Raw genomic sequence first — 27,706 nt, forward strand, 5'->3', positions numbered from 1 at the left:
TTTAAAAGTAAATATAGATATCAAACACTATTGTTCTAAGAATTGACTATTAATTACATTATTATTTTGTCTTTGTGTAATTAAACTACTAAAAATCTAATTAATTTAATTGTAACGTATATATAGCAAGTGAGACTCGAATTTAAAATAAAAAAAAGGGTGAGTATTGTTTCTGTGATTGAAATTAAATTATAACATTTTTTTATTTACATCAGAGAAGATTACATAACTTAATATATAGATAAGATATACATATATCATTGTAGGAAGCAAGATCTTGTCACTGAATGGCGATCTCTTCTAATCAAGCCAAGATAAAGAGGAGTAAACAAACATGCGCCTTTTCGAGACGAAATAATAAGAATAATAACAAAATGTATTAAGATTATGTGAAAGAATATGTGATAATAAGTGATGCAGTAGAAGTTTGTATGTTCATGTACATTTTCATTTTATATCGTACTAAATTATTTTTTAAATCATATTCACATATATAACTATAATAATATACATAGTACATACATTTTATAAATATAGATATCAAACACTATTGTTCTTATTATACACACATATACTATACTTATATAGAAAATCATAACATTAATCTAATTCATATGCGTATTCAGGCGTAAACCGTAGTATGCGGCCGAACAAAATGTTTGTGATGCACTTACCTGAGTGTCGACTAGCATGTTTAGTTACGCGTCACTGCACCGCAAGGTGCTCCGTCCTCTACAGGTCGGTCCATAACCAGTTGCGATAAATCTGTACTAAACATAACCTGTGTCATTTGCATGCACATTGTAATTAACTAATAAATTAGGATTTATTTTTATCATCAACCCCATAGTTCACTCGTATTATTTTGTATCTTAACCCTTTCAGAACTGGCATGCACAATTGTAGACATAATATATAATTTAAAAAATAAATATTAAACTCTCAAGCTTTCCGATTGAAAACGATTGTATTCATTTGTTCATTATAACTAGATTTTTATTTATTTTTTTATAGTCTCCTTATTATACTAAAACACATGGAATTTACTAAATCCATTTGATGAAAAAAAAATTCACATCTGAAAGGGTTAAGTACTTACTACTTATCGTATGATATTGTAACAATTGATAATCGAGATAATTTTGACTGTTTTATCTGATTCTGAAATACTTCTATCGAATGTAATATTGTGGTAACATTTGTTTAAAATATATTTGTATGTATTGTACACCTGTAGTATTGTTACAGTTATGGCTACAGTTACAATGATGGCTCTGTCTACAAATGTATCTTTTATATTAATATTCTTGTTTTTGCGTGAAGTTACTGGAACGTTAAGAATTGATCCTTTAGTTGAAACGAAAGTAGGGCTAGTACGAGGGCTGAGGGCCAGTGATGGTGCATATTCAATGTTTTTGGGTATTCCTTATGCTACTGTCGATCCAGAAAACCCATTTAGTGTAAGTAAATATACTGAATACTTTCGTAATATTTAAAGAACTGACGCTACTGCTCATAATTCTTCTTGTTTAGTTCTTCTACATTAATTCAATTGCTGAGTATGTGTCAATTTAAGAGCCCCATTGTTTTTAGGCTTCTAAACCATATCCTGAATTTTCGGACGTATTTGAGGCGTATGATGATACGGCAATTTGTCCCCAAATAGAAGAATTCGAGAACAATATAGTGGGTAACCTGGATTGTCTACAATTAAATATTTATGTACCCAACTCTGCCAGCTCCAGGAATCGCCTCCCAGTATTGGTGTATATATATGGTGGCGGTTTTAATATTGGATTCTCTGGTCGTTTCTTATATGGGCCAAAATATTTAGTTCGACATGATGTTCTCTTGGTGACATTTAACTATAGACTGGGACCGTATGGTTTCATGTGTTTGGATACACCTGAAATACCAGGAAATCAGGGTCTCAAAGATCAGCTTACAGCACTGAAATGGATAAATGACAATATTGAAGCTTTTGGAGGCGATATTAATAAAATAACTATATTTGGCGAAAGTGCAGGTAGCGCTTCAGTAGATTTGCAGTTTTTGTATGCATCAGGAAAGTTATTTCAAAACGTTATACTACAAAGTGGTACATCATTATGTCCATGGATAATTTCAGAATCCGATAAAGAGGCACCTATAAAATTAGCTGAGCAGCTGGGTTATTCAACAAATATACCCGACGATGCTTTAAGATTTTTAGCAACCGTCGACACCAACTTAGTGATTGCAGCAACGGATGAACTTCAATTATCCTTTGGACCATGTATAGAAAAAGTGTTTGAGGGAGTGGAAAATCTAATTATCGACTATCCCAATAATATAGAACTTGGAAATTTAAATAATATACCTTTCATTATAGGTTTTAACAACGACGAAATGCATGCCAATTTTGTTGATTCTGACGATAATACAAATATATTTAACGAATACTTGCTAGAAACTTTTGATTTTGAAGATGAATATTTAATTGAAATGGAAAGATATGTGCGACATTTTTATATAGGAGACGAAGAAATAAATGAGAAAGTGAAAACAAATGTAACAAACTATATGTCAGATTTTAAATTCGTTTATCCTTCTGTTAGAAGCATTCAAAAATATCTTAACAATGATGCCGTTGTATTTAATTACGTATTTTCGTACAATGGCGCTAGAAATTTTGTAAAGAATAAAGATAATATTACTACAGGAAATGCTTTACATGCAGATGACATTGGCTATTTATTCGATATATCATACATGAATAAAAATCCAACAGCGGAAGATCAGCTAGTTATAGATCGAATGACTACATTGTGGACGAATTTTGCTAAATACAAGTAAGTTCTATTAGAATATTACGTATAAATATATCTCATTTATTAATTAAAAATATTATTTCAATTAAGCACGAGTAAAACCCGTAGAAAAGAATTAAATATGAAAATACTTTATTTAATTGAAATGTCCATTTATTATATGTATAAATAAAATGGCTATGTTTACTGTACTTCTAAGTTGACTAGAAAGATTTTAGAAGTTTTTAATTCGGTCATAGTCACTAATTCATAAGAGTGGCTTAAACGATTTATTCCGGTAAAAAGGATAATATAAATATGAACGTGACAATGACATTATGATATTTTTTTAATATTAAGTTCATACTGATTTATTGAAGTTGGGAATTTTGCAAGTATCTACGACACCATTTTGTTGAGCGTGTGGTCTTAATGGTTTAAGACACATTAATAATACTTTGGATTTGATAAACCTACGCGAATTCGTACAAAGTGTTCTCTTAATTTATTCGATAATACCCTATAAAGTTTAAGTAGACCAATTTTTAAATTGAACAGGAGCTACTTTACAGTGTTGAAGTAACTAATGGGCTAACTGATGCTGAATTCCTTTCCTCTTTTCTAGACAAAGATGACATTTACTTACGCGTAAAAATACTAGACATTAATAAAATTACCCGCATACTAACACAGTCGTCAAACACAAAAATATATATTAACATATTATAAGAACAACTATAATAACACTACAAAATGTTTGTGTTGTTTTAAACCAACAGTGATCCCACACCTGAGACTACAGAACTGTTACCCATAAAATGGCCGGCTGCCACAAAGGAGACGATGTTATACTTAAATATTAATCAAGATATTGACGTAAGGAAGAGACCGTTTCATGAAAGGATGGCATACTTGGACCTCTTTTTCGATCTCAATCGAAAACGCCTTAAAGGAGATCGCAATGACAATTGACAATGCATAACAGAGTTAAGACATTCCTAGTAAAATGTTTACCATAGTATTATTAAATTATATGAAGAAATGTTATAGTGATATAATATTAATAAAATGTTTACTACTGGGTCAAGAAATCGTTTAGTTTTAAAATTTTTAACCATACATTATTTCAATCTGTTTATTCCATGTGATGATATTTTTGCTTGTATTACTAAACTATCTATATTAATTTATTTAGTATGAATAGCCAATTTAATTCTGAAACGTATAAGCGGGGTACGCACTTAAGGTTTGAAGTATCATATAATAAAATATTTTAAGTTAACTGAAACAAAACAAGGTTTATTATTTAAAACATTTAATAATCAACAACTTAAACACAAAATAAATAAATATCATTTACACAAATTCTTTGAAAATCAATAAAATCAAAACAATTTAAATGCGTACCCAAGTATAGGGGTAAGTGTGCGCAATATGTGACATACAGTAAATAGAGTCAGACTCATACGATAAACTAGAAAATTGACATTGAGGATGTAATAATACATCAGTTCAAACATTTCCTATTCAAAGTTATTGCATTGTTCATGCCACTAGCTCTTACAGATGCTGCAATGGATCCAGTCTTCATTCGGTGAAAATATGTATTTTTCTCCACACAGCGGGCAAAAGAATTCCTGCTCCTCATTTTCTTTATTTTCAGATCTAGTCGTATCTTCTTTTTGGCAATTTATTCTTCTTCTTTTTTTCTTTTTTCCAATTCTACTTAAGAATTTTAATTCAACAAGTACATATTTTTACTTGTGTATGTTAATTATCTATTGACATTAAATAATATACGCACTACACGTTAATTGGACTATAATAATTTGAGTTACCAGGTTGCTGTAAAAAACTGCTTTAAGGACTGCTTTTTCTAATATGGGTATTTTCTAATATATACCCATAACTTTCCTTACTATTATTCTCTGTGCATAATAAAAAGTTATTATAATGATTACGAATCGTATTACTTATTAAAAACAGTAACTTGCTGAAAAACAAGCAATTGTAACAATTAATTGTCGAATTAGTTATTTTTAGAACCAATTCAATGAATTATGCAATTTATTATTGTTTTAGCTAGCAACACCAGCAGCTGAATTTTCAGATGTCTTTGAAGCCTATGATGACTCAGCTATATGTCCGCAGCTTGAAGAATTGACCAATACAATAGCAGGGTCACTTGATTGTCTACATCTTAATATCTATGTTCCTGATGTAGCGAGTTCCAATAATCGTTTACCAGTACTAGTTTGGTTATATGGTGGTGGCTTTAATAGAGGTTTTGCTGGGAAATATATTTACGGACCGAAATACTTAGTTAACCATAACATCATATTGGTAACCCTAAACTACCGATTGGGACCTTATGGTTTCATGTGTCTAAACACGCCAGAGGTACCTGGAAATCAGGGCCTTAAAGATCAACTAATAGCTTTAAAATGGCTAAATAATAATATTGATGCATTTGGTGGCGATATAAATAGAATTACTTTATTTGGTGAAAGTGCGGGTGGAGCATCTGTTGATTACCATTTGTTATATAATCGAGAAAAGCTGTTCAATAACGTCATCTTACAAAGTGGTACTAGTTTCTGCCCTTGGGCATTAACGCGATCAAATACAGACAGTCTATTCAAATTAGCTGAATACCTTGGTTTCGAAACTAATATAACAAATGAAGCTTTACAGTTCTTAGCAAAAATAGACACAAATTTAGTAATTGCCTCGATGATAGATTTGGACTTAACACCGACATTTAAACCTTGCGTCGAAACAGACTATGATAACACTGATAATTTCATTACCGAACATCCTATAAATGTGAAAATTGAAAATTTTAAAAATATTCCAGTACTTATAGGGTATAACAATGATGAAATGCTGTATCAGTATGGAATTAAAGAGCCTAGCTTTTTTAATAATACAAATGTATTTGAAGAACTACTGAATATTCCATTTAGTTTTGAAAGTTCTTATTATAAAGAAATGGAAGAAATAAGTCGACACTTTTATTTAGGCGATGAAGTGTTTAGTGATACAGTCCAGGATAGTATAAGAAATTTTGCATCTGATTTTCGATTTGTTCATCCCTCTGAAAGAACTGTCCAGAATTATATGAACAATGGAATTACAAAGATATTCCTATATTTGTTTTCTTACACCGGGGAAAGAAATTATGCTAAAAAAATATTCAATATTACAACTGGAAACGCAGCACATTCAGATGAAATAGGATATCTATTTGATGTATCTTTTTTTAAAGACAATCCATCACTTGAAGATCGAACCGTTATCGATCGAATCACAACATTATGGGCCAACTTTGCAAAGTATGGGTATGTTATAAATATTAATACATACTATTACATTCACTTTAATCATTCCAACGAATTATTTGTTTTGAGATTTAAATTAGTTTCTAAATAAATTTAATGCCTCAAAAATCGATCACTGCTGAAAGATTTTCATATGACACCCGAATTAAATTAGGTATACTTTCAATTTTTTCATGATTTTACGAGTACCTGTATGTATGTGCTTTGATATGTTTGTTTTTTTATTATAGCTAACTTGGTACGTCTATAATCTAAACATAAAACAAGATATTTTCTGACATAAAGGATATGATTTGTATGTAACGATTATCAATGTTCATTATCAAAAGCACCAGCACCAAATTGCGTTAAATTCTCTCGACAGACTTAACAACATATCTTCTCTACTTATATTTTTCAGAGATCCTACTCCCGAGATAACGGATTTATTACCTGTGAAATGGCCAATTATAACAAAAGATATGAGACCTTACTTAAATATAGATAAAGATATTAAAGTTGAGCATAGAAACTTCAATGATCGAATGGCATTTTGGGATCTTTTCTACAAATTGAACAAGAATTTTCAAATGGATTACACAGAAAACGAAGACCTGTAAGCGTGCCGTTCGTATTCCTTTATTTATTGGCATTACGTATGTAAACTAAGGTTAAAAACTATTTCTATTCATATGTTATCTATATCTGCCGTGTACAAACCATACTTTTGCGTGTGAAGAGTATTTTACACGAAAGGCTTAGTATTGTAATAGTTATAGTCATCAGTTAGTAGTGGATTATGTTATCTGTGGTAGTAGTTAGTAGTAGCACAGATAACATAATATTACATAGTAGTAGTTAGTATTTTATTCCTTACTTTGGTATTCTGTAATTTAATATAGGTATAATTTAATGAATGGAAATCTATTAAGTTATAAATTATTTTATAGTAATTTATATATAGGTATATTTTAATATGAAACGAAATAAGTTGTAATCCCAAGTGCTAACTAGACTATATGTCTAGCTTATAGTTATTGATAACTATACGCTTAAAACTGGGAGATTTGCAATATATGTATTTATAAGACAACCTAATTTCAAACCTAAGTAAAATATTGTCTTATTTTATTATTAATTTCATACAATTATGAATTAATTTTAATAAAACCATGTATTCTATGTATTTAGCATGTATATTTTATTATATACTTTAATAACAACTATATATTTTATTTATATTAACATCTAATTTTACGTTGTTGTGCTAATGAACAATATTTAAATATTTTTAATGGACTATTTTATAAACTAATACGATATTATTATCTTAACATTTGGTCAAATATTAATTCCAACTAACTAAATTAAATATGTCCAGTTCACAACACTTATACTTAATCGATATTTGACTATTTAATACGTAATTTTGTAATTTATTTATCTATTTTTCGTGTTTCCAGTCATATATTTTTCAGCTGCCACAGCAAGAGCTCTCGTTATCCGACCTGTCACCTCATTTAGGGTTTCATTTGAAAAGTCCCAAGAATCTACAGATCGTTTAGAGAAAAATGTGGCAGTTGAATCATTTGGTCGCCAACTGTTTGGATATACAATTTTATGTCTCAAAATAGCCTTAATTATTAATGCTCCTACGTAAATTATGAAATACACACTAAAATACAATGGCAAGTAGTATAACTTCTTTCCTAAATAATAATAACTGTACCTATTAACACGAGGCATTTCCGTAGTCGTTGTCGTTGTCGTAGTGTGATGGTGGTGATGATGGTAAAAACCGTGGTCGTCGTCGTGATATTTAAAATATCCAGGAAAATCATGTGGAAACCCGTTGTCGTCAGTATTCATATCTGAATTCATATCCATATCTTGTGACGGTTGCGGTGGCGGTGGCATCATACCTAAGTATTTTGTATCATCCCCACCTTTAGTGTCATTTCCAATCTTTGAATCATCCATGCTGCCATAGGGCTTATCATATATCAATTCTGGATAATCAGGTTCATAATGATACGGGGAAGGATCGTGATGCCCATAGGTAGGTAATGGCGAGTGAACTTCTGGTGTTGGAGCGGGCGCTGGTTTATTGTAGTGGTAACCATGAAAATCAGGTTTATCATCAGGGATGGAATTCATAGTTGGCTCTGGTTTATTATATGTATAACCTCCCATATTCATTACAGGTGGACTATTATAAGACATTGCAGGTTTATTATAAGAATATCCTCCAGCAATATTAGTGGGTGGAGTAGTAATAACCATTGGTGGTTTATCATAAGGATCAAATGGTTTTTTTACAGGTGGATTTGTTGGTACAAAAGGAGGGGAATTGTATTGATATCCTAGATCCATTGGCATTTCGTCCTTGTCACTGTCAGTTGGAGGGGAATCAAAGCCAGAGTCACTAGACATATCTACAGGGGGTGGGTACAATACAGAAGGGGGTTTTACTGGTGGAGATGATACCATTGGAACAGGATCTGGCGCAGACAGTGCATAAGGAGGAAATGACTCATAGTTTGTCGGCGAGGGAAAGTCATCTGCAGTTAATTTAGGTGGAGCCGGAGGTGGTGGTGGAACTAAATTAGCAACAGTTTTCGTTGGTGTTGAAATAGGTTTAGATTGTTTAGACTTACTCCCGTAATCATGAGGTAAGTATGGCTGTGCTGGATTATAGCGTTCAATAGGTTGACGAATAGAATTTACGTCTTCTACTTCACCTCTAACCGGATTTCGAATTTCTTGAAAATTATCTAAATTAGTATACATGCCATTTCCCTTTTTACTAGTAGGTAATGTATTTGGCAGGGGGTTTTTTGGGTTTTTTATCTGAAATGGTTTTAAGCTCACATATGGAAAGCGAATATTAGGTTCCGTTCGAATAGCTCGTGACTCATTCTCTGCTCCATTTCCTGGATTAGTTCCAAATCTGTAATTATAAAATAAAAAAAAATTGTACGTAAATAATTTATAAAAGTAGATATCAATAAAATTATTATATTATTGATGTACCCACCCTGGCAAAGCAAAGTTTTCGTCAATTGCAATATCTTCCTCGTTATCTTGATTTATTACTTTATTACTATTTAATGTAATATCTTTATTCACTTCTGATGTAATAGGTATTTCATTCCATTGGCCAGAGTACTGATTATATTTTTCACTATCGATTACGTGCCAAATATTCTTCACATCAACTGGTGTTGCGATTGTAGTAATAGTTGATGATTCCGTAATCGGCCTGATATACACGGGAGCAGGAGGAGAATCAGTATACAAATTAAAATTATCATTATTAGTTGGCTGTGAGGTCTCCTCGATGTTTTCTGTTATTGCCTCATAAAATTTATGTGTACTTTTAGTAATGACATCGTCGGGTACATATATTGATCCCATTGTAGTACTTGACTTGGCTTCTATTCTTTCTTTTTCTAAAAGTTTCCTTATTGATTTCCTCATATTATCACTGCTGTCTGATTCAAACTCGGCGAATATCAAGTCGGGTGTTTTGACTTTCGGTTTAGACGTTGTTGTAGTTGACATATTTTGCGGAGAATCCATCCTTTTAATCCAGTTATGATAGTAGAATGGCGCAGATCTTCCTTCGTTAGCTCCGGCAAGTGGCGATGAAGGTGTTACCACGTACACTAAAGGTCCAGGAATATTTAAACAATAGACATGAAATTTATATAAAAACACAAACAGTGTACACACAAAGACTATTTTTTTCATTTTTATAACTTTTTACATTTGTCTTTACTTCCGACTTAGTGAGTGAACCACTCGGTTACTGACTAGATAATGAGGAATAAGTATGTAGATGTTCAAATGTCAAACGTATTGAGCTGCCTAGTGTAAAATTGTGATAATTTTTAGCGGTACATGGATATGTAGCACGGCTGAAACACGATCCATATGACCTGCACCCGAGTTACAATTTACATTTATTAGCATAATAATCAATGTCACTTGAAGTAGGGTTAAAAGAAAGTGTTACATATTTGTACAAGTTATTTTGTTTATTTAGTATAGTTTATGTCAATCCCACGCCAAAAATCTACAAAAATTATGCTAAATGATCACAGTATCAAAGAATATACTTTTTCATATGCGCTATGTCCTAAAAATATATTCGTAATATATTAGTGGTGTTGAAATTATAAAGAATAACTTCAACATCATTATTCATTATGTATCTACAGCTGTTTGACTGTAATGTTTGCAGATTTCTGTGACATACAGCTATTAAATATTTTTGCAAATAGTATATATATAAAACAAATTATTGAATTTCATAGTATTTACTTTAAAAATATATTTTATATCTCAACTGTTACGTAATTACGACATATATGTAGTATCATGTTTTAGGATTGCCTTAGGGCTAGAATGTACAACATGACTATTATCTACCTACTTGTTTATCCGTCTAGCAATTTATTTGAAATTTGGAATAGTTTTTATTAGTCCAATTTTATCAGAAACATAAGATTTAATAAACATATTTAAAGATAATACTCGCAGCTACAATGTGGACTATTATATGAAAGGGGTTCATTTATAAATTCGAAAATCGGGTTTAACTTTTTTTTCATCGTTCGTTTTGTGACAGAAAATGTATAAAATAGCATTCCACCCTTATCTCAACTTATCAAACCGTTATCCAAAATTGCTAAAGTGGACAATCTAAATAGTTATAATCTACTAGTGGTCACCCAATGTTCGAAATTCGACCATAATTAATTTAAATTATAAGTTTGAACATTATTAAGGTTCTAATTCAGAATACACAACCTTTTTTTTATACTGAGTGTGGGGTTTTATATTAGATTTATATTTATATACTGAGTGAGCGGTATTTCACTAATAACTAATAAATGAATTTATTATGGTTATGTTTAACATTCTTACTGAATACTAAGATAGAGATAGTGAGAGAAAGATAATGTATGTGACTTTTTTTATTGACTTAATGTATATTTTATGCATGATATTAGCACTCTGCACTCCTCTATACAAACTATATTTCATACTCCTCCATCCACGCAATTTTCGTAAAATGGGCTACAATGTTTTTACTTTATGTAGATAAATAATATATAGATAAATCATATGTAAAGATTAGATATAAGAATAATAATACGATATTGCTAACGACACAGTTATTTTTGAGTTTTTGAGATGTCAACAAAGTTTCTTTGCAGACAAAATGTGTTGTTGGTGTTCAATTTCATAGTTACATTATTGACTTTTATGGATAAAATCAAATAATAAACCAAAAAAACTGTTACGTACTTATCTAGCTAATTCTTAAATGTAGGTAGGTACTCTTCTCTCTAAATATATTATCTCAACAAAAACTACAACTTACTCTATATTACCTTACCTTAAAAAAACTAAATTATTCATAAGTCAGTGTGTTTAATCCCACCACAGCATAGATAGAAAAATTATTTTAAAGTCTTTTGTTTATTCTAACATTATTTATTTTAATATCTAGAAATCAAATTGTTACAAAATATAACACAAAACAGCTTTAATATATTTTATTCGTAATAGATACAATAATTTAAAACCTATATACATTATTTGTCATTAATTATAATAATTGCTAAAACTACATTGAAAATTTTTCATTACATCACTCAAGGTATTAATATAGACTAAGAACAATATTTCGTTATTGTTCTTAGAATATAAACGTACCTAATTTTACCCGTTAGATTTGCCGTCATCTTTTCTTGTGTCATTCGAAGAAGTTTCTGTGTCATTGTAGGCCGGATTATCAACTCCCGAGTCACTACCGCCATCTATACTGTCAATAGTAGACTTATGTTGGTTCAAATCTAACACCTTTATTTTATCAGGCTCTTTGCTAGTGTTCGTTTTATCAGCGACATCTGTCGTTGAATTAACTTTATCAATGGCCATCGTTTCTCTACATTCGACATCTAAATCTGGTTTCTTTTTACAGATGTCGATGTCTTGATTTGAAACTTTCTTTCGGATGTAGAATTGATTGAACAAATAATAAATACATCCTGTTATGAAAGTTGCAGCCGCAAATATTTGATATGTTGGTCGGGTTCCGAAAAACTTCATCAGATAACCACCTATTAGACTTCCGGATCCCTTACCTGGAAAGTAATATTAATATGATGATTTTAATGTAAAGTTATATTAACATCCATAGTATAATATAACAGGTATATATGTAGTACATACATAGTAACGTGTAATAATCAGTCAAGTAATATACCAAATTAAGCTTCATTGGATTACCAATTTTAAATTATTGGAATACCAATGTTTAAAACTTTGTTTGTACACATTATATATATATATAATGTGTACAAGTTTAAAGTTTTATTTCTATACTCGTTGTAACTTACATGCGAAATGAAACCTTACCAACAACCAACGATTATTATCTCATACGAAATAATACTCATGTTTTGATTGACGAGTGTGAACAAAAAATTGTTATTACGATTTAAGTTAGTTTAGACCACAGATAACATAATAGTTAGACATATCTACATCAACGAACTTTTTTGCGAGTATTGATGAATATATGAATGCAATATATTATTTTATGTGTTGTCATTATTTTCGCAAATTAGTAAAACTTTCTGACTGACAAACGTTATTTTGCCATATAATTAATCAGTTATAAACTACTTAAATCCTAATTCGTCCAAAAAAAATTGGACCATCCATCAAGACGCAAAATATGTTTTAAGTGACACTTAAAACATATTTTACGTCGTATTCTTTCAGACCTACTAAATGTACATAAAGATGATAATTCAATAAGTTGAAGGATATTTTTTAAATGTGTTAAGTATTTTCAATATTTAAAACCGAACAAAAAAATCATCATCATTTTTTCCTATTTGTAATTTTGGAATAGGTTAATATTTTAATTAATATTTTTTTTCTTTATCAAATATTTAAAGGTACTATCAAGGAGTAGGAGGTTTTGAGCATGTCTTGGTCTTAGCATGTAAGCACAACATTGTTTATATTTTTTTTCTTTATCAAATATTGATTTTATGTCACATATACATAAAATATTTAAAGGTACTATCAATATTTAATAAAGAAAAAAATATAAACAATGTTGTGCTTACATGCTAAGACCAAGACATGCTAAAAACCTCCTGAACCATTTAAATGTAGGTATTCAAAACTTGAAAAATTATACATAGAATCCGTAATTATTATTAGCAAGAGTATCTCGCTAAAAATAATTAGGAATGTAGTATAGACATTTACGAAACTGGAACATAGTGACGATGAGAAGAGACATACCGACTCCGTAGTAGAGTCCTCCAAGTAATCCCTGCACAGAGGTATCCGTGGTGGTGGAAGAAAGGCGGGCGGCATACGTGACGGCGGCCGTGAATGACAATGATGACGTCACCGACTCCAGAGCCTCAAAGATCAGGCATAACCACGGGTTGTAGATTAGTGAGTACCCTGCATAACAGATATTCTTATTTTACTATAGGACGAAGACACTTTGCCCTACTATAATGTACTCAGCACTTGAATATGCTTACTAAACAATTTTATTCTTGTAAGAGTATTATCAAATCAAAAAAATATAAATAAATATCGCTATTAAAAAATAGGGGTTGACGGTAGAGGAGTAAAAATTTAGAGTTATATGTTTTTTTTAATTTCGAATGATAAAATACGAAAAATGTTATACATGAGTAGTAGTTCTGAGAATCTATTTTCTAATAGGTAAACTCAAAATCTTTATATGGTAAGATTGTGAAAAACAGAGTTCTTTGTAATAATATAATAAAGAGACGCCCGACTTCGCACGGGTATTTCAATTAAGCTATTGCTGCGATTTTTCATATAAATTTACTGTATACTGACTAATATGACGATTTAGATTTTAATGGTTATGTCACCTTTTCCATCACTAAGAGGTAACAAACTTTATTTATATTTTAATGTATACCTTAGCAAACATAATTACAAAATAGTGTATTATGCATATCCATAACATTAAAATAGTATCAAGACCAACTATGTAGACAAACTTACCAAGCAGTCTGATAGCATAAAAGATGAAACCAATGAACAAAACATTCGCGTGCCCCAATCGCCGGATGATAGGTCCTGAGAGCACTAGTAGTGGGAGACCAGCAATTCCTCCTACTGTAATAGTGATGCCCATCAAAGATCGAGATGCTCCCATGTCTTGGAGGAGCCAAAATAGAAAACTTTCTATATAACCCCACGCAGTACCTAAAAAGGACAAAATATATAAGTACCTTTTTACCTACATTGTATAAACTAAGCATCACCCGCATAAATTATTGTAATTATAAGTTAAATTATCTAGGCAGTATTTCGTCTACGTAGCATTTAAATCCTACGTAGTTTATTTATTATTGTAATTATCAATACATTATTGGTGGCCCCACTGGTGGAAATATTTAGCATTCATGTATGCATGCGGCCATGGTCTTTTATTTCGATATTTCTTTCTCTTTCTCTAATTTACTTTTAATCTGTTTCCTTAATCGTCCCTTTACAAGATCTTAGTAACGAAATGAGTGGAAACACAAGATATTCTTCTAATCAAATCAATCATAGAGTCAAATAATCCAAACCTAAGAACAATAATAGTTAATGAAACCAAACATTTATAATAATTTTTACGTATTACCAATACTATATAAGATTATTACTTCCGAATAACATAGATGCTGTGGTATATATTTTTCTGTTCATATAAACAATAATATAATATACAATTTTCAATGTTTCGTTTTATGTACTCAAATATATCCCAATTGAGTAGCAGGCAATTAATGTTACGAATTTATACATTATAATATTTTAGTCATTATTTAAACTTCATTCTTACCCATAATGAAGCAAGCAATAAATAGTGCCACAATTTCAATGTTCTTGAAAACACTTATAACATCTTCCAATAAATTCTGAGCAGGCTGTTTAAATTCCAAGTCGATACTCAGCATTAATACTCCAGATGCCACTTTCAAGATCGCATACAGGTAGAAAGCAGGTCTATGGAAATAAATTAAAACATAAATGACTCAGACACACATATTTGCTAAAGTAATAATATTGATAAACTACTGCCAATACAAAGTTGCCTGTATGGATATCTCTATCTCATGTATAGTCAAGCAGTTTGCTTTTAGTTTGTATTCACCATATATGTCACATGATGACATGATATCTGTATTGCTCTTTACATATACAAACCATACAAATATATAAAATTCAAGTACCTACTACATTTAGTATTGTCGTGGACTTCAACTGTGAATATTATAGAATTTTAAAAATCTAATTTGGTTCTTTGTTTCTGTATTGATTCCTCTATATTTAGTTAATGGTGTACCATGTACCATTAACTAAATACTAAATATAATTATATTATAATCTGTAAATATTTTGTAATCAGTAAAATGTGAATAAATTATTTTATTTTATTCACATTTTACTGATGTTTATAATAATTGTGTCATTTAGAAGAAGTAAGCGAAGAAACAGACACATAGCCGACAACAGCGACTTTGCTTTATACATTTTGATTTGATTTGAGATGCTAATAAAGCATGGTTCTGTAAGGTTGTAATTAAATTAATTGACATTATTAAGTAGATATCTTCATAATTATCCGCTAAATTAAAATTATTAAATAAATCCTTGAAAACTATGATATGGTATGAGAACTTATTGAAAAAATGAATACTTAGTAACATTAAACTGGTAATTTAAATTATTTAATTAACTTTAATAATAACTTAAACTAGTACATATATTAAGAAGTAGAAATTTGTGTCAGAATAATTCTTGTGAAAACTCGCACAAGCCCCTTGGAAGAGTAATTTTCAAGAATTTTATAAGTGTAGACCGTTTATTATAACTAATATATATTTACGTACTATTTTTACTTTAAAATTTTTTAAATGTATTTATTAAACTGTTTAAAAAAACAAATGAACATCACTCCAAACTGTTCGAATATTTTAAGGGTCTGGTTTCTATTTTCTGGGAAATAAATTCTCTGATAGGTATACCTATCTCTACAGTGACGCGTACCTGAAATCGGTATATCCTTTGCCACGACTAGCATAGTCTATTAGTAGACCCGACAAGGGCGATGAGATCATGCCTCCGATGCTACCGTAGACTCTTTGGAGTCCGTAGTCAGCCTTTTGTTCCCTAACAATAGCGATTACAGCGCCTTCAAACATTGCAAAAGCCGTCCCTCCAATGATTCCAATAAAGACACGAACCTAGAAACAGCCAGAAATCATCAATTTAGTAGGATATTAAACATCAATTAAATTAGTCCTAAACAATAAATTTATTCAAAGTGATGAGATGATAATAAAGACTTAGATAATAAAGATTAAAAACACATAAATAGGTCATTACAAAATTATCCTTTTTCAATTAATATAAATGCAAGTTTAATTATTTAGTGCTGACGGGTATGCACACGTGGTGTCGGTAAATACTTATTTTTTCTTAACAGTTAACTTCCAACCATATTACAGCGTTCTAAACTTAACAGTTTTGACTACGCGTTGATAGTCACAAACAACTCTATGAGTATAGATATGTATATGTAATACTATCTATACCCACAAACATAACTCCTATGCTTATGTTACAAAGTAAAAGTTTACGAAAGTTTGTAGTTTTGAATTGTACATAAAATTTTACTGCTCGTAAATACACAACGTTCCTTGCAATTCTAAAGTTCTAGGACAGATCTCTTAGAACTTATTTTAAGCCTTATTTGTATTTGTACTTCAAAATTACAACAATATGTTTGTATGTATGTTAAGCTTACAACCAGTCATAACATGTGGAACAAGGTCAAATCTACACTAAGTCTTGCGCAATAATATCCGCGAGTATCACATGCGGATGAAGGCGCAGAGCTAGCAATAAAGGTACAATGATCATTGAAGCATCACACAACTACAACCAACAGTTTAATTACTATACCTATCGCAGAACGGAATACAAGGGACATTAACGTAATTGCATTACTTATTACCTAATTATAGTGTAAGATGGTAGATACACATGGGCGATTACTTAATAAGCATCCATGAACATAATAGTTGTATTACCAAGAATACATGTAAGAACTGTCCTGTATATACATATGTATCCGTCTATATATAAATATATATTGTAAATACTAAAAATACATACACTATATACCTCTAAAACATCCATACCAAATATATTATACATATAAACACTCATACTTATGAATATACATTTTTTTATTGTGCGAATATTTAAATTTGCCATCATAGCAAATAAGGCGGTATATTAAATCGCTAGACCACTTATGAGACTCGATGCATAAACCTTAGCCCTGGTATGGATAACATAATACTTACTATACATACATACTACTAATATCATTACATTAATATTGGAATACCTAGCACCTATCCCAACTATAATTTAATTAAAAATCAGTAGTTTTATTAACCAATTGAATGAATTGTTGATTAAGAAAATTACTTATTATTTTACTATAAATACTATATGTTATTCCCAAACAGAAAATATAAGAAAAGTATTATATTATAATAGACGTAACATACTATAGGTATATACTGTTTATCAACACTGCATATTAATTGTAAGTATTTGTAAGAGAATTTAAATACTATATATCACTTAAATCATTCCGAAGGTTACGTCCTACGTCTCAAAACAAAGTTATTATACCGTTTTATAAATAGAGATGTTATTAATAGATTCAAGAAACAATTACTAACGAGTCAATCATTATACTTATTTCATTATTTGTGTTAATATAAATGTAGTAAGTAGGTATAATATTTGAATTTTAAGTGCAATATTTGAACTTTTATTATATAAATATTCTTAGTATTCACCTTGCCATTTTACTACCCATCAGAGAAAGCTTCTCTCTCTCTCTCTCTCTCTCTCTCTCTCTCTCTCTCTCTCTCTCTCTCTCTCTCTCTCTCTCTCTCTCTCTCTCTCTCTCTCTCTCTCTCTCTCTCTCTCTCTCTCTCTCTCTCTCTCTCTCTCTCTCTCTCTCTCTCTCTCTCTCTCTCTCTCTCTCTCTACAGCCTTTTAAATGCAAGGTTACCTTATAAATAAATAAATCGTATTGATAAAATTTGCTTTACTATGTGTAGGTTATACTTAAAAACAATTTAATTTTCGTAATAAGTATAAATTATAAATTTAAACATAGAAATCATTTGAAGGATTTGTATATATCTACATGAGTATAGGCGTATAAGAATTTAAACAAGAGTAGGCAAGGTTTCGCAACAGTCACTGGTTATTTATTATGTAGTGACTGCGTATATATACAACTTCTTAATCTTGACTTCTCTTGATAAAATTGGCAAAGACTTTGACCTTACTTTTATTGTAAATAGACATCGTGTTGACTTTAACAACACAGAATGTTCATTAATTAATTGAAAGTCAAAAAACATTGCTCAACAATAATATAATTGTTTAATTAGTAGCACCTCTAACCAAATTGTAATTTCTTTAGACAGGTCGCACAATAGAAGAAGAAAATATATGATTTTCTAAATTTTTCCTACACTTCCTACCCTTGGAACTGATTTCTACCATGATGTAGGTATCAATAGTGTATTGTTATAGCATTTTTCTCGCTTGACCGAGAATCGAGAAAAATATAACAAAAAGTAGAAGCGCAAAGAAATGTATAATGGCACAAAGCTGGGCGCAGCAGGCGACTTGTACGAATATGTAGGCAATGGACCGGGTCAGGCGCCCGCCGTATCAAGTTCGCTATTACCCAGTTAGTTGCTATTAACCGACAATCTTCCTATCAGCGGTTCCGTCGGTCAATCTGCATATGTTTACGTTAAGGTTCCACGTGTTCGCAACCACGACGAAAAGTAGTTAGTTAATTAATAGAAATAAGTTTGTCATCAAATAACTAGAATATTGTTTTTGAAGTTTGATAGCGAAATTTATCAATCGCTATGCACGTTAATGCACCAAAAGAGGTATAACCGTAACAACGCGCCATCAAATTACTACGCCTTCTTGAATTGGTAGTATCTACTATGTAGTAGTAGCAATATTATTTACGATCGATACGATCTCGGTCCGCTAGCAGTTGACCATTATCACATGTTTTTATGACTCCTAATGTTGTTAACTCGCTGACGAGGTTCTACGATATTTTTTTCTCCTTACTCTTATTTTGTATATTATAGCGACGGTTTTGTGTTATATGACAATGTAACTAGTGCTTACTAAAATATATGTTACATTATTGAATATGCAAATATACAAACAACACACGTAAATTATATGGACTTCCGTAAATAGGAATACTACGTGATTCCTAAATTATTTTTTTACTGTTACCTACCTTATTTTATGCAAATAGGTACGAATGTAACGGATACTTGCCGAGTTCAGCTGTATAACAGAACAAGAATATACGGAAAAGAACCAAATGAAAGTGCTTTGGTTCTTTTTCATTGACACTTTCCGGACAGGATAACATCGGCCGGGTCAGATAGTTTTTATATAAGTACTTAATGCTTACTTACAGCAAGATAAGCCCAGAAAGTAAAAGCAGGATCCAATTCTATCTGTTTCTGTTGATTATCACACAACTGATTCCGTGTAACTGCAGAGGCACAAGCAGCTGAACATTGTTTCAACTGCAACGTCTCTGTTTGGACCCGCACGCCATTCACATTGTTAGCCTGTTAAAACGATATTACAATAAGAACATACACCTATAAACTAAAAAATTAAAGCTCCAACAATTCAAATTGTTGGAGCTGTTATGTATATCATTAAATATTTACTTACAAAATTATCTTTACATGTAACACCGTCAAAATCTCCATCGATTTCTGTTATATTTGAAGCAGATACGACTCTCACAGAGTAATCCCGAACGTCGGCAGACGCTATTTGTGCATCAGGAGAAATTCTGACATAATAATTCAGTTCCTTCTGTTCTTCTGCTAATTCCATAAATATACTATCACTACCTAGAGAGCACGTAGCATTTGTGCTATCTTGTAAACAATCCATTATAAAGAGTTTCGGCGCTGGGAAGAATATTTGATCATTGGAAACTTTGGAAATAGTCGTATTTATATAAGGGTTGTTTATCATAATGCGTGCTGTACTTTGGTCCTTCATTGAAGCCATCGTATGAGGTATCATTGAAGTTACTGTGTGTCGGTATATGAGACGCTGTTCTGTTTGAGATTGCAATTTTACATCATAGGAGTGAGTGTGTGTTATGGCTTCTATTTCATCCAATGACAAATGATCTGGTACATCACAGACAAACCCACAAGATAGTACCCTAAAACAATGGACATTTATTGAATATTTATTTGAACAATATTATGGACACTATAAAACAAATAGCAAGAAGCTCTTCCATCATATTATTACTGATAGAGTATCGATAAGTGTCAAATTTTGTATTCATTAATTATTTTTCAGGTTACTCAGGTTGGTTTTATTCACACACGTGCATTAATAATTAATATACATATATTTAATAATAATACTATTAATCTGTAATAAAGAATTATACATAGTACCAAACACTAACAGGAACAGCAACAAAAATATATCAGTTTCGTGTAATACCCATGACGTTGCGATTCCTAGATCGCTTTTAAAAATGTGTTTTCACCAAAATACATATGTAATATTAGATCTGGCCTTATATAGCCATTATTAATTCGTACAAAATTTACTAATTTATAAGAAGACACTTACGTGAGATTAATGTCGTATGCATAAGGATGTAATGGCACACAAGGATAATCATTCATATGGCGAAGATGCAGACCATCGGTGTTGCAAGTTGCAAGAAGCTCTACAGCAGCGGGAAAGGTGACGGTTATTCTCCCCACGGGTACAGCCAGTAACAACAATGCCGTTGCACCACCCAGCGTCGATGTTAAAGCCAGCAGTAACTGTATCAAAATATAATTTTATTTGCAAAAATAAATATATACTTCTTAATTTTGGTACAGATAAGATAATATCTTTTGGTGAATATTTTCTTTTCGTAAGTATTTTTATACTGAAATTTATCACTAAGGGAATACACTTATTGCCAAAGCCCTTCATGACTTCTTGACGATCTTAATGATCGTCGTCAATATTATTACTAGGATCTAATTTTACACAAAAATACCGCCATTTTGTGTAGATACTATTGGATGTGGTATTTGTATGAAGCCTATATGACAAAGAGTTACATAGCTATATCATCGTAGCCAGGAAGCTTTTGCGCTAGTGCAAAGAGTATCTCTTTAGTAGTCCCAGTATCTCTTTAGTAGTCCCAGCTCTACATGCACAATGTTTCCTAAATGCATAAAAAACGCTAAATTCATTACATTATAGTAATCTATCTCATCTAAGTACTTATATAGAAAATATATAATTTAAACCATTTCATAACATATTTTTATCTACGTTATCGTTTTAATTATAGAATTCAATACAAATAAAGAAAATTGAGATTGATATATCTCGCATGTCAATTCACAATGAAGTCACTCGTATGGAAAAAAAACGACACACAAAATAAGTACGCAAATTATAGGGTATTGTGAGAAAACAACAGGATATGGCGTGTATGAAGCATGATCGACAGAAACGAATAAATTGCTGTTTTAGGTTGGTACTTAATTGAACTTCGGTCTCGGCAAATGTCATCCAAGAATAGAGATGTTCGAATGCATAACCCGTAACGCTGTACCAACGTAATTACATACACTTGATTGTCACGGAAGTCACAAGGCAATTAAATCCATAGAACTACTAGATGAATAAAAACTATTGTTTCAAGCAATAACATCGATAAAAAAGAATTATGAAGAATATTTATAGTTAAATCCTGTCAATTATATTGTAAGCAAAATACTACTTTGATATAGCTAAGTACCAAAACCCTAAAAGACACTTAAAATTAGAGTAAATTTAAAATGTAGAAGAATTTCCTAAAGTGTGTTGGATACGATTATATTCCGATTGATATAATAATTAAGTTAAATAGAAAATGCTCTTTATCATAGACAACCTCGGTTGTTCCCAATCACGCACGACACAAACATTTATATTCAAGAGTATGATTGATTGTATCGGTCTAGGTGTTTTCTATATACGTTATGTAGTATTTACAAAAAATAATATTTATTATTTATATCAGTTATTTAGTAACACAAGCTCTGCTTAGCTTGGTAGCTAGGACTTGATAGCGCTATGTGAATTAATCCTGGGATATCCTAGTAATGAAATACCTAATGCCTATTCAAAACTGCGTAACAATTTATAAAATCGTTTTAATAAACTAATGACGTAAGTTTAACTGTCATGTGTAAATAATCTGAACAATAAAATATACGCTATTGTCTTTTGTGACTCCATCAAACAAAGAGTACCTTCATATTTTGGTCAGTAGCGTTCATTTATTACGTGGATATATTAAGCGTCGCAACGAAGTTGCTTCCGGCTGGCTAGTTGTGAACTTGTGACGCGCGCATATCAATACGGGACGAGTTGGTCCTATGGACGATCGTTAACAATACAACTACAATGCAAGGTAAAGGTTATTGTAACCAGGAATGATTGTAATTCGCATCACGGATGCTGTACATTAAGTCGATTAAATCGAACCGGAACGTCCCCGGAAATGAAGGTTAAATAAGCAATCAAAAAATTATAAAATATGTATAACATCGACAGAAGTGGTAATTACCTACATTTTGTTACAAATCTTCACATTATAACTATATTATGATTATATACAATAATACCTACTACAGATTACGGCAATATTTCGCTATATAATGGTTATGATAGATGTAGTAAATGAGAAATCTGGATGTTATTTTCTATGTAACTACCGTACGAAACTCTACAATTTAAATATTGATGCAAAGTAAAATACCAGACACATAAAAATCACAAAAAATTCCAAATATTCAAACACTCGCCCTACTCAGGTTCCTGTACCTCATAAGTCATGCCTTAACAAACTTGGAGCCACTTCAGATAATGAACTACCGCTCTACCCAATAATTTTATACGAAATGTTATATATGTAACTATAAAACTACTACTTAAACTTTAAACAGTATTCAAATATATTTAGACAATGGTATACTGAAAATTACTGATTAAAAACCATATTAAATAAAAAAAATACATCTTTAAATTTAATAGGTTTGTGTGATCCTGAACTGAAGAACAATAAAACAAATGTATATTTAATTACCATGTTCTCTCATTTTAACTGTGTTCTCTACTACTAGCCTTTTCCATTGCCTAGTCTTTTTTTACAATATCATGGCTAAAATATATACCAAACGTTGAATTGTTTTAGTTTGTAGTTGTGTTCCATATCTACATATATTCTATATATAGGTAAACATATACAAACCCTAAAATTTCCTATTTTGTCGGCGAGCATTCCAGCAAGTGGCGGCATCACTATTGAAACGACAGGCGTCACGGCTGACATTATAGCCGTCTCCTCCACATTTATGCCAAGCTCGCGCATATGTATCGTCAGGTAAGGATACAACACAAATAAAGCTGAAATATACAAATCATACGTCACAAATCAAGTAACTGACATCTTATTGAATGACGAGGATGTTTGATTTTATTATCAATTAAACTTCATGCCTTTTTTATTGGGTCTAAATTTATTACAATGTAAACAAGCTTTTTGTATAATCTGTAGATATAAAATATAGGTAGGTATATGTAATATTAAAATGAGGTAAAGTATATAAATTTGGATATTCTATAATCGGTATCTAGATACCGATTACAGATTACTTATTCGATTTTGAAAATTAGTTTAGCGTTGGATAGCCCATTTATGCAGAAAGGCTAAAGAGTATATCAATTCACACTACGACCAATATGAGAGAAGCTGTAAAGGAACGTGTCGCTAAAACGGGGAAAATGTGATACTGACGAAGTTCCGCGGATGTACATGATGAAACACGTATTAAACGTTACTGAGTGTCAATAATAGTAGTTATTACTATAATTATACACTCACTTGATGCATGTACGAAGAATAATATCTTCAGCGGTATTAGTTTTTTCTGTTTGAGATCATCAGTGATCCTTTTAAAGAAGGAACGTAAGAAATGCATGTTGGTATATTTCACTAATAGGTAACTTTATAATTGTACAGTCATGTGTTAGGCGCCTTCCACGTCACGTAAGTACGTGAGAAAATTCTTCTTCACCCAGCCTCCCACATGTATCCCTTGTCGATGTACTTGATACATATGGAAATTATATTTTTTGTATATCTGAAACAAGATTGTGAATATTATTTATACAGACAATAAACATATATGTTACAAACACGTACTAGACATAGCATACATACTAGTAAGTACTGTAAGCGGGATTTGCGGTGAGTCCTGTCCCGTTTTAAAACTGTGGTGGAAGCTATAAGAAGTTTTGGCGGCAAAATAATGCAGCTCAGAGACTTCATGTCTTAAGAGAGCGCCAGGCTGCGGACTTTGTTAGGTATGTCCAAATATAAAAAATATAGTTTTTATTTACGAATCGCACTTACTTTTGATGAAGTACCTGTAATACATATCTCTACACCGACGATATTAAAAGTGCCACCGGCATATAAGGCTCGATCTAATAATATAATAACAAAAGTAATATAATAAGTACCTATATAATAATATAGTAACCGATTCCATTTTGTTTATTATCTAATTATAGTTCCCTAAATAAATAAGAACAATTAGAACGTCGATCGACGCCATTCAAACAATAAAATTAGATTATACAATTTTGAGAGCGTGTGCATACCTACTATCTTAAAATCCACAGAATCGTATAATGGTTCTTTGTATTTTATCGCCACAAAATATACACAATTCCAGTGTACGTGATTTCTGTGGAAAAACATTAGGTTACGTATTGAATCACGTTTAAAATTCCTAGTTACATTGCAATGTTAAATGGTAAATACCTAATATGATAAACTAAACCAGGGATTTTCTGTACAAATATTAAATAAACATAATATTTGTACAGATTACTAAATATCGTGATATTTCTGTTACGATGCTGTTTTATCGGTTTTTCTTATACAAAAGTACCTAGCTACTTGCCTATTTGGGGGTCTCACATTTTATATCTTTTCTTATTTTATTTATAATGCTTGATAACTATTATTTCTCTCCTATACAACATATTGTAAATATTACTTGATGGATTTACATTAAAAATATAAATATATTATCGAATTTAATTATAATTGTTTTATTTTACTCTAATGATATTCTGTTTGAATAAATGCTTTCGCTGCGACTTTGATTATTAAAAAAGATTTTTGAAAATTAATATTCAGTAAATTAACAAACCTATAAGCCGTCGAGGCCAATTTTATGTAAATTTGCCAACATAGACTGACTTGACTCAATATAACTTTCATCTACTTTTGCCCTCTTATACCCATACCGTTACCTCACGCAAGAGAACTAATTACTTATCACTCACATTTATCATATGATATATTAAACGTCATAGGATTTCATTTATTCCGAATGATAATAATGTTCTACAGACGTAATTGCGAATATTGCATAGCTCACAATTAGGTAAACATAGGTATTAGTCATTAAAAAATATATTATTATGGGTTTAGAATTATCTAAACCCATAATAATATATTTTTTATTCTAAACCCATAATAATATATTTTTTAATGACTGGTTTCAATTATGAGTCGTCCTGGTGAATTAATTAAGAAAATTTTCAATTTCTGAAATAGAATAACATTGTGTATATTTCCAAATATTTAATTACCCATATAAAGATGCTTCTAGACGTTTCTATGCTTTCCATGTGATTAAATCACCAGTATTTAAAGTAGGTACTCTCGAACCAATATCAAACCTCGCTGACTTTGTAACTTTGTCGCAAAAGAGTGAAATTAATTTTTCCTTATAAGCGTCATCCAGTTTTGTAGCTCATGTTGCCCGTGGAATACTTGTTTATGTATGTTACGTTGTCAGAGTATCAAATAAAAATTATCTTACGAATATACCTACTTAAGTGATTAGTAGGTATGTCTCGTTTATTACGTAGTCGTTCAATATGTAATCACAATTTGTTTTAAATACATATTTGCTAGAATACAATATCTACAAACGTATACGTTTTCAAGAATAAGTAGCCCAGTTACACAGAAAATTTACAATAATCAGGGCATACATCAATTCCCATAACTTTTTGCCAAACTACTACACCATTACTTTTTATTGCTATATTGTTATGAATGTTTTATGTATTGATAATAAATTTAGGAATATGGTAATTGTCTATTACCCATAGAACCAAAAAAACTGGCCCTACCCTCCTGGGTCACAAGGTAGTTACGGCCATGTCCAGCTTATACCGTTAGCGCAGACGAGTGCACCATTTCATTATTATTCAACACAAAGACAGCATATTCAGGATTATTTATTACTTATTGATTAACCATACCAAGAAACTTACTTACATACCTACTCTGAATCTAGTTTACGTGTAGCACTGTATATGTAAATGGGTACATGACTGAGTAAAGCCAAATACATTATTTAGATCTAAATTGCAATAATAATTGTCGTAGATATTATACTTTCCTGCACTTGCACGTTGAATGTTTTGTGTTATTCTTTTACGCTCTCTGTTGATTTAAGCACATACCTACTTAGGTATACGGTTTAACTGTCAGTATATAATAGATCTATTTTTCATTAAATGTATGTCTAATATTTAATTACAAAAGTAAGAATTTTATTGTTTATCTGTATAATGTAAGTAAAATATTTAAAAATAGTATTTAAATATTTTCGAGATCTAAATAATATAAATATTATTTTTATATAGCAATAACAATGAATAAATATAAAATATCCACAATTTTTAAACTTATACTCACCGCAGTACTGAATTAAAAACCTTATCAAACTTCACTTCAATTTTTATCGTTTGCTCTTGAAGCAAGTACACTTCCTACAGTAGGTAACTACAATAGTTTTCAAATATTGCTATATTAAAAATTTTATTTTGTCAAATCGTAGACTTATTTTTTATAGAATCATTTTACTGTAAATCAATGTATACGTATAAGAGCGGACACGACTATGTAGATGAGTTCAAGCGACCGCAAGTAGGTAGGTTTTGCTCGACACTAGCGGCCTGGCGCTGGCGCAACCCTGTGCTCGTCCCAGTTCATATTCGAAACACCATTCATATGACGATAGTCTGTTATAACAAACTGCGTCTGCAAGCAGTGAAAGGCAGTTACGGACTATGTAATGTTGTTTTCTATGCAAATCAATCAACAACCGGCAACTTATCAGAGGATCTATTGACTTTACACCACAATTAAACCTCACAACTAGATAGAGGCAAATATTATAATTTTATAATATTGTTTTGCGTAATGTTAGTTCATAACTGAGTTCTCTTGTACTTAGTGGACAATTTTTG

At 31.0% G+C, this 27,706-nt stretch overlaps 3 protein-coding genes across 3 annotated transcripts; 1 reads left to right on the top strand and 2 right to left on the bottom strand.

The window, feature by feature from the left end:
* Nucleotides 1-1,268: 1,268 nt before the first annotated feature.
* LOC131845928 (esterase E4-like) lies at nt 1,269-12,155 on the top strand. The gene is made up of 5 exons (XM_059195091.1): nt 1,269-1,460; nt 1,594-2,550; nt 4,872-6,130; nt 6,531-6,736; nt 12,105-12,155. The coding sequence occupies exons 1-4, from the start codon at nt 1,269-1,271 to the stop codon at nt 6,727-6,729; spliced, it is 2,607 nt and encodes an 868-aa protein (XP_059051074.1). The 3' UTR covers nt 6,730-6,736; nt 12,105-12,155.
* Nucleotides 7,516-9,862, bottom strand: LOC131845855 (uncharacterized). Its single transcript, XM_059194994.1, has 2 exons — nt 9,147-9,862; nt 7,516-9,059 (listed from the first exon to the last, which is right to left on the bottom strand). The coding sequence occupies exons 1-2, from the start codon at nt 9,860-9,862 to the stop codon at nt 7,550-7,552; spliced, it is 2,226 nt and encodes a 741-aa protein (XP_059050977.1). The 3' UTR covers nt 7,516-7,549.
* On the bottom strand, nt 11,712-27,343 carry LOC131845856 (uncharacterized). Its single transcript, XM_059194995.1, has 11 exons — nt 27,153-27,343; nt 24,249-24,507; nt 23,616-23,770; nt 20,942-21,141; nt 20,009-20,516; nt 19,741-19,899; nt 16,232-16,428; nt 15,024-15,187; nt 14,195-14,398; nt 13,445-13,612; nt 11,712-12,267 (listed from the first exon to the last, which is right to left on the bottom strand). Exons 2-11 carry the CDS (start codon nt 24,343-24,345, stop codon nt 11,843-11,845), a joined length of 2,277 nt encoding a protein of 758 aa, XP_059050978.1. The 5' UTR covers nt 24,346-24,507; nt 27,153-27,343; the 3' UTR covers nt 11,712-11,842.
* Between the last annotated feature and the right edge of the window lie 363 nt (nt 27,344-27,706).

The sequence above is a fragment of the Achroia grisella genome, unplaced genomic scaffold (genome assembly GCF_030625045.1).
Source record: "Achroia grisella isolate CSIRO2021 unplaced genomic scaffold, CSIRO_AGI_Agris_v1 utg487, whole genome shotgun sequence".
Classification (NCBI taxonomy): Eukaryota; Metazoa; Arthropoda; class Insecta; order Lepidoptera; family Pyralidae; genus Achroia; species Achroia grisella.

Excerpts from the sequence above, each read along its gene's own strand:
- LOC131845928 (XM_059195091.1), top strand. The coding sequence starts at position 1,269 with ATGGCTCTGTCTACAAATGTATCTTTTATATTAATATTCTTGTTTTTG. Across the intron at positions 1,461-1,593 it reads ATCCAGAAAACCCATTTAGT|GCTTCTAAACCATATCCTGA; the intron begins GTAAGTAAATAT and ends CATTGTTTTTAG. Across the intron at positions 2,551-4,871 it reads ATGAGAAAGTGAAAACAAAT|CTAGCAACACCAGCAGCTGA; the intron begins GTAACAAACTAT and ends TTATTGTTTTAG.
- LOC131845855 (XM_059194994.1), bottom strand. The coding sequence starts at position 9,862 with ATGAAAAAAATAGTCTTTGTGTGTACACTGTTTGTGTTTTTATATAAA. Across the intron at positions 9,060-9,146 it reads GAAAACTTTGCTTTGCCAGG|ATTTGGAACTAATCCAGGAA; the intron begins GTGGGTACATCA and ends TTATAATTACAG.
- LOC131845856 (XM_059194995.1), bottom strand. The coding sequence starts at position 24,345 with ATGCATTTCTTACGTTCCTTCTTTAAAAGGATCACTGATGATCTCAAA. Across the intron at positions 19,900-20,008 it reads TTACATGTAAAGATAATTTT|GCTAACAATGTGAATGGCGT; the intron begins GTAAGTAAATAT and ends TCGTTTTAACAG. Across the intron at positions 15,188-16,231 it reads AAAGGATATACCGATTTCAG|ACCTGCTTTCTACCTGTATG; the intron begins GTACGCGTCACT and ends TTATTTCCATAG.